This window comes from Ictalurus punctatus, chromosome 2 (assembly GCF_001660625.3).
Source record: "Ictalurus punctatus breed USDA103 chromosome 2, Coco_2.0, whole genome shotgun sequence".
NCBI lineage: Eukaryota > Metazoa > Chordata > Actinopteri > Siluriformes > Ictaluridae > Ictalurus > Ictalurus punctatus.
Window position 1 is genome coordinate 39,341,467 of NC_030417.2, and position 8,036 is coordinate 39,349,502.

General features: G+C 49.7%; 1 protein-coding gene across 4 annotated transcripts in view; it reads right to left on the reverse strand.

The window, feature by feature from the left end:
* Positions 1-8,036, reverse strand: part of smg1 (SMG1 nonsense mediated mRNA decay associated PI3K related kinase) — a 41,612-nt gene that overhangs the window by 13,571 nt on the left and 20,005 nt on the right. For 2 of the 4 annotated variants that reach the window (XM_017495795.3, XM_017495815.3), the window contains exons 21-38: positions 7,182-7,378; positions 6,926-7,087; positions 6,689-6,843; positions 6,298-6,443; positions 5,741-5,945; positions 5,540-5,649; positions 5,235-5,379; positions 4,939-5,098; positions 4,735-4,855; positions 4,357-4,614; positions 3,926-4,192; positions 2,991-3,135; positions 2,745-2,883; positions 1,670-1,891; positions 1,397-1,577; positions 930-1,091; positions 508-731; positions 95-249 (exon numbers count right to left, since the gene is read on the reverse strand). In XM_017495795.3, coding sequence (XP_017351284.1) covers positions 95-249; positions 508-731; positions 930-1,091; positions 1,397-1,577; positions 1,670-1,891; positions 2,745-2,883; positions 2,991-3,135; positions 3,926-4,192; positions 4,357-4,614; positions 4,735-4,855; positions 4,939-5,098; positions 5,235-5,379; positions 5,540-5,649; positions 5,741-5,945; positions 6,298-6,443; positions 6,689-6,843; positions 6,926-7,087; positions 7,182-7,378 — 3,154 coding nt within the window. The remainder of the gene's footprint in view (positions 1-94; positions 250-507; positions 732-929; positions 1,092-1,396; positions 1,578-1,669; positions 1,892-2,744; positions 2,884-2,990; positions 3,136-3,925; positions 4,193-4,356; positions 4,615-4,734; positions 4,856-4,938; positions 5,099-5,234; positions 5,380-5,539; positions 5,650-5,740; positions 5,946-6,297; positions 6,444-6,688; positions 6,844-6,925; positions 7,088-7,181; positions 7,379-8,036) is intronic. The other 2 variants (XM_017495824.3, XM_017495804.3) reach the window with 1 other exon arrangement.

An 8,036-nucleotide genomic window follows, 5' to 3' on the forward strand; every position in this document is an offset into this window, starting at 1 on the left:
CACGGGTCAGAGGAACATCAGCACCGCGCCACGGGTCATCATACTGACCCAATAACATTTTCAAAAACCCACAGTGTGTGATCAGAGCTCTTACTTGCGCAGCGTGTTGTTGTTCTGGACTCTCTTGACTTCGTCCTCGAGCTGCTGGATCCTGCGCAGAACGTGCATGTGCTGCTGCTGCAGGACTCCCAACCACAACTCGTCCCACAGCACGGTGACCCTGCGCAGCTCCCCAACCAGCATCTGCACCTACACACACACACACACACACACACACACACAGTGTGAAGGTCGGCAGGTCTGAAAAATGGCTGCCTTACACAATGTTCACTCAAGATTAGCCCCGCCCACGCTGAAGAATAGCAGCTGGAGAATTACCAGAGTAACTTAACGTGCTCCTGTTTCAGTAGCAGGGTTAAATTCTCTGGGGCAGGTATAGGCCAATCGGTACAGGGGCAGGGTCTAGGGTCAGGGTCTCTGGGACAGGGTTTATGGTAGGCGCTGTACCTGTTGGACCATGGTGGGGTTAGCTGCGGAGAGCGTGTCCACGATCTTGCTGTAGCAGTCCTGCATCATGGCCTGGTCCTCGATGGAGCAAAGTCCCAGCTCGTCTCCTCGGCCGCTATCCTGAGACGCAGGGGGACTCCCGCCTTCACCCTCCCCCCCACACAGATCCTCGCCCGGCATGTTCCCCAACAGAGTGGGCAGAGCCGAGGGCAGCTTCGTACCTGCCACACACACACACACACACACACACACACACACACACACGAAGTCAGAACTAAAAAAATAGCAGCAACCATATATCTGTAGTACGGTTTAGTATTGTAGTGTCGAGGTATGGGACGGGGACAGGAAGATTTAAAAATAATTCCAATCTTCTTGCTCGAAAAATCAAACTGTACAAGGTAGTGTGTAAGTGTGTGTACCTGCGGTCTGAGCCTCGCCCCCGAGTGAGATGGAGCCGACGATAGCGGGGTAGAGGATGAGGTGAGGGGAGTCCTGGGCTACGCGACACAGCAGGCTGCAGATGCTCTGCCGGATGTAGGCCTCGGGGTGGTTCAGCCTGGAGAACAGCTGCGGGATGATGCCTTCAAAAATAAACACAGCAGAACAGTCACAACACAGTTCCTACATCGGGAGTCTCGCAGATGGTCCACAACATTAAATGCAACTATAGACGGTTAAAAAGTATGACGCGTCATTTAGAAGTTAAAAATGGCACTTGTGGAATAAGAGGTATGAAACGCTCCGGGACGTGCCGCTGTAGGAAACTAATCAGCTTCAGGGTGTTGAGAGGAACTCCACTTCAAACTACCTTGTCGTCGATTAGTTTCCTACAACAGTACACACCCCACGGCCGTGGTTTAATCCTCACATGGGCCACGGTTCTCACCTCTCCAGGGCGCGGTGGGCGTGGAGGCCAGCCCGAGCTCCAGCCCCTCCCTCAGCTCTCCGGCGTGCTTCACTAGCAGACGCAGCAGGCGCAGAGTCGCCATCACGATCACGTCGTCGCTGCTCTGCTTACTGCTCTGAGGGTTCAGCAGAAGTTTGGGGTCGTCCTCGTCGATGGGCGTCTGCAGGAGAGGAGCGGAGCAGGTCTGAGCCACGCCTCAGGGGAAAGCGCGGCTTTATTCTAAACAATGACGAGGACGATGAAGTTACTCACCTGTCCGGCGTTGAGCTTCAGGAAGGTGAAATAAGCCCTGCAGGAGACACGGTAGAGGCTGAAGATGCGGTCCACCACCCGCCTCCACACCCGGATCAGCCCGTCCGTCACGCCGTCCTCCACCTCCGCCAACCACGGGCACGAGCTCAACAGCTGCCTCCAGATCACGTCCACCATATCGTCCTCGTCGTCCTCTTCGTTCTGCAGAGCCATGTCCTCATCCTGGGGACGGACACGCGCATAAACACGCAACGTTTTATTATTCATCTTAGTCAAAGTCCTCAGAAACAGCCGGCAACCTCTTACTGTGGAACACGTGACAGGAGAGCGGCATCTGTATGTTCTTTGTCTCACATACAGCTCTATACATCTCTCTCTATAATAAATGTAAAATTTTATTCTTATTCTCATATATATATATATATATATATATATATATATATATATATATATATATATATATATATATATATATATATATATATATACACATATATATATACATACACACACACACACATACATACATATATACATACACACACACATATATACACACACATACATACATACATACATACATACATACATACACACACACATACACACATACATACACACCCCCCTATACAGCTCTATATATCTCCATAGAGACATGGATACATAGAGATTACAAGAAAAGTTGAATTTTGCTCAGCTTTTAGACTCATAGCGCCGATTCATTTTCCTCCTTCTTCTAAAACTAAATCAGCAGTCATACATGAACATTTGGGAAACTAAAATTCTACCAATTAAGGTAAAAACCCAGAACCAAACAACTTTCAGAAACAAAAATAAATAAGAACAATAAACACAAAAATTTATAAAACTAGGATTTTTGGAGAGAGGGAAAAATTTAAAAGCCCCCGCCCAAGCAGAAAAGTAAAGTTTTCCTGCTAAAAATGACGAGGTTACATCGATCACATCCACACACACACACACACACTTCACTGAAAGTCCTTCACGTGCAGAAACGTGGACTTTTTTTTTTTTTTTTTTTTTTTTAAAGTTTCAGCCGCATCCTGCATTTCCCCACCTGAATTCCAGCTGGTCGACACATGGCCTGGCCCAGGATGCTGAATATGGTCTCCTTGTCCTCGTCGCTGGTGCCAGACGGCAGAAGCTCCTCGATCTCCTTCTTCTCTCCCGGCAGCAGAGGAACCCCTTCTCCTTGACTAGAGAAACGAGCAGGACGTGATGTTACACCGCTGACCAGGAGAGGTACGTTATTATAAATCTCTAAAGACTGTTTTAACACACACACACACACACACACACACACCTTGCATTATCGACGACTTTCCGGCCCCATCTGTATGCCCAGCTCGCTAAAGCAGCCCAGGATTTGGCCACTTCAGGCGCCTGGCTAGCAGAGAGCTGGTACAGCTGGCCCAGGACAAAGTCCGCTTCCCCGACTCCTACACTCACTGACGAGAGGAGAAACGACACTAGAGGAGCGATCACGGACAAGGCTCGCACGCTACGTGACATTTCACCAGGAGAGTTCTGCCTTCTACCGAAATAAACGCGACCTCTCGATATCTAGCTGCACCGGTCTGTGGAGGAAGGAGAAATGGACGGGACGTATAGCGTGGAGATACGCAGCTATTTTGATCAATCTGCAGGACTGTTTCAGTGTGTATCCCGGGAAACTCATCATCTGTGCATCATTTAAATGCTAGACAGTTTTTACACTGAAGGGTCGCAGGGTGCATATGTAGCAGCAGGGGCGGAGCCAACAGAGCAATCTGCTTAGCGAGCTAGCTGTCAATACGCAGTACGAGAGCGGCCTCTAGAGGCGAAATAAAAACCGTCACTGACATTTAGTTGCGCCATTTGAAGTGTTTTTTGATTAATTTTGGGGTCTTCTTTACTTCAATATTTATCAATAATGAACATACATTAATATTTATATGTTTTCATGGTACAGTAAGCACTGGATTTTTAAAAGTTTTTTTAAAAACTAAAATCGGTTCTCGGCAGGTACCGCCCAACTTAGTTAAGGGTAAAACCCGTTATGGGTCGACCTCTATAACGTAGCGTTGATCTGATTTAACATGCGTGCTACACAATGTAACGCCACGTAACACATGGTAATATAAAGTCTAACCTAACGCGATACATTCCGTGACGTTACACAACGTAAACCAACTTCTGTAAGAATGCAGCGTGGAGAAGAGAGAAGCTGTGTGCGCAGCACATGGAGGCAGCAGGTACCTGTGGTCTCGGTGGTGATGCGCAGTATACCCTGCTCCTCCACGGGCAGCTCCAGCAGGGCGGTGATGTTCTTGCTGAGGGCCGACGGTGGTCCGCTGCTGTTTCTCTTCACCGCCTGTTTGAGCTGAGGCGTCAAGTCCTTCCAGTCGGCCAGCAGCCACTTGCACAGCGTGAGGATGGAGCGGCAAGCGGCGCGCTCGCACTTCCCCGAGCGGCAGTAGGAAAGCGCACACGAGCTCAGCATCTCCATAGCAGCCACAGACTGACCTGGGGGTAGAAGGCGGGGTTTCTAGTGTTCGTAGAAAAGACCGTGGACGCTTATAAACGCACATACGATTAACATATGACTCAGGATAAACTTTTTTCTTTTTTAAAATATTGGAATATATAAAATAATCCCCATGTACACGTGTGTTGCCATTTTGTTATACCTGCAGTGAACAGCACTTTAGCCCTCTCGATCTTCAGCTCAGGTCCCCATTTCTCCCCCACTGCGCCCTCTAGGGACAGCTGCCTGAAGCTGTGCACCAGGTCCGAGGGCTCCGGGTCGTCGTCGTCGTCGTCTGCGGACGGTTTGCTACACTGAGCGAGGAGGCGCGTGGCCAGAGCGAGGTTCCCCTGCTTACGAGCAAACTTCACCGCCGTCAGACACAGCTCCACCAGGTGAGAGTCCACAGGACTAGACACGCCTACAACAGTTTATTAAAAAAAAAAATTTATTAAAAACACGACGGCGTCATCGACCGTTACCATACCGAGAAATCAGGACGAAAACAAACGAACGGCACGGACGTCAAACACAATCCAACCTCTGAGCTTTAGGAAGAGCTGCCTCTGAAACGTGCTGTACCGGAGCGCGTGGAGCCACGGCTGAACGTCCTGCTGCTTGCACGTGCTCAGAGCGTCGCTGAACAGCGGGATCAGACATTCCTAAAGACGGAAACGACATCGTCAGCGACGCGTTACGGGATCCGCGGTAAAATGAACACGGCGTACGGCCGCGCCTGCCTGACCTCGGAGGGGTGCTGACTGCACAGCGAGGTCTCCAAAGAGCTGGTGCAGTGGAGCTGCAGCGTTCCCAGGGTGGGCAGCGAGTCGCACAGGGTGAGCGTGGACAGACGCAGGGGTCCCAGAGCGATCCGGCCCGTCTGCTTCAGGTACTTCACCAGAGTGCTGCCGAGGTTCACGGGAAAAGGACATTGAGACGGCGGGTTCCACGAGCGTTCTTCAGATGGTTAACGGTTACTAAAATCGTACTAGATTGAAGCGGTACTACAGTGGGTAAATTTGAGCAGTTAACGGAACTCACTCGGATGAAGGGAGAACTTTCTGGTCCTGCTCGTGACCGGCTGATGTGATGGCTCCTACAGCGCTCCTCAGCAGCTGAACCTCGATGGCCTTCTGCAGCTCCGAGGGATCAGGACTGAGTACAGCAGGAAGGAGCCGCTTCAGATCTGTAAGCGCGCGCACACACACACACACACACTTCAGGCAAGTTCCCCATCACGAAGCCCATCAGGTAATCAACAATTAAGCGTTTCACATATTACACTGGAAGTTTCAGGGGAGGGTAAACTGAGCACTTCCAGGAGCTGAGATCAGGACCATCAGTACCTAGCTTGTCCTTCGTGTTGGAGTTGAGGAGGCCGTAATCTTCTCCAGGAAGCAGCTCCAACTGCACACGGCATTCTGGGAAATCTCCGTCCTCGAACCTGCTCAGAGCTCTGACCCACACACACACACACACAGATCAGAACCCACAGGACGTCCTGTATAAGCCTTGTACGCGACACTGGACGTTAGAGTGCTGCTCACTTGACGTAGTTGAAGTCGGTCTTGAGGTTGACGCTGGCCGAGCTGTTGCTGTTCTTTTTAAGCGCCATCACGCTGGCCTGCCACTCCTGCACCGACGCCCAGTCGCTCAGAGCCACGTAACACTCGCACGCCTTATTGACCAGGAAGTTCAGGACCTCGGAGGAACACTCGCTGGACTTCAACAGCACCGTCTTCTTAACGTCTCCTACACACAGACACACACACACACACACACACACACACACAGAGAGAGAGAGAGAGAGATACAAAAGGAGACTGTCAAATTAACGTCAAGTCTGAAAGAATTTCCTCACGTTTTAAATCTCACTCATTTTACATTAACGGCGCCGTTCCACTGCACGGTACAGCTCGACTAGACTCCGCTCGCTTTTTGGGGGGATTTCCCCTGTGGATAGTACCTGGTACCTTTTTTTGGTACCAACTTGACTGTGTTAAAGCGAACTCAGAAACGTAACGCGAGTCGAGCAGTACCGCGGAGTGGAAAAGTGACGGGTTTTTTAAATAAATAAATAAATAAATAAATAAATCCGTCTCACCGTTTCCTGTGTGTTTTGGACTGGAGCTGTTGCCTGTACCAGAGTTGGTGAGCTTCAGTAAGGATCTGTCGAAGCCTTTGATGGAGCAGTCGACCCCCGTGACAGCACACAGCTGCTCCTGATATTCCAGAGCCGCTTTCTCGAACCTAGGACGCGTCGGGATACAGATTTACTGCAAGCGTCCGCTGTTATCTACTCGAATCTCTGTTTAATAAACTCAACACGTGATAAAGACTTTCAAAGTGGAATTAGGTCGTCTTCAGTACAGCACGCTTTGATACAATTACCTTTTTTTTTTTTTTTTTTAAAAGCGGGGAGGGGTCATAGCAAACTAACGAAAACAACCGCCCTAATCTGTGCACTAAACAGTGAAGGTTTAAGTGTAACTCACTTCCCCTCGGCCTGCAGGGCTACGGAGCCCACCCACGCCAAGCTCTTCCCCATGTGGGCCGAACTCCACGCTGCCAAACCCTGGATGGCTTCAGGACAGCGCAGCTCACACAGAGCCTCCACCAGCATGGTGATGGGAACCTCCATCTCAGGGCCCTGCAGGAACAGTGGAGACCAGGACGTGACTCAAATGACATCCGCGTTTCAGCATTCGCTCAATCGAAAGTGTTCGACGAACCTGCGAGCTGCTGTTCTTGATCTCGGTGAGCAGGTCGAAGCCGTGGCGGATGGTGACCGCCGGCTGGCCGGACATGAGCCCCACCCTCATCAGAGCCAGGCGGATCCTCGTCAGCCAATCCTGACAAGTCTGACGGTTGGTGTGGAAAAAGGTTCTGATGCCCTGGAGAACAGGAGGAGAGGGTGCTTTTAAGTAGGACAAAAATAAATAAATAAAAGTGAAGGAAAGTGAGACAGGTGTCGCAGGTGTCTGTTACCTTGGGCGGGGCGGTGAGGGCATTGGCGCAGCCTTCGTAAGCGTTGTACATGAGCTTCTCGAGGTTCTCCAGGAACTGCAGCAGCAGAGCCAGGCGGAGCTGGTTGGTGTGGTGACCTTCATCACTCTCTCCCCCACTCCACTGACTCAGCTCCTGTTCACTGTTCAGACTGTGAGCCGCCAGACTGCGGATCATCCCTACAACACACACACACACACACACACACACACACACACACACACACGTGAATGAGGATACGGGCAGTTATTAACCAGGAGACAGTAGTTCCTCCCTCAGGAGACCGACGTTTTATAACCAAATAAATTCAGATGATCCTATTCTCAAAAAGGGAAAAGAGAGGAAGTTACCACTAACCTAAATAAAACGTTTGCTTACATACTTCCTTCAGTAAAATCTTTAACATCTAGTAACTTAAATTGAAGGTCAATGCCCACACCTAGTGATAAGACGGTGACTGCGAACTTCTTGCTGCTGAACAAAAATAAAACAAGGCAGTAATAACGAGCCATTGAGCTGCTCTGTGAGAGAGACCGGTAATCTGTTCTACCGAAATCCCCCCACCCCCTTTATTTAAACACGTTCCTCAATCCGATATCGGTTTTGTAATATCGGATCCACACATAAATGCAGCCATCTTGTGGGCGTTTTGAGAATTGCATGCAAAACACTTCAGTAATAGTGCACTCGGTTCTTATTTTTTTTGTAGTCTTTCAGACTCCTCTATTTATTGGTGTGTAACCACGAGCTGTTTTGTATGTGAGGAGGAAGTGAAACTGAACTGTTACAAATAAAACGTTTTGTTTAGTTCAGTGGTGTCATTATTGTGTCAAAAGC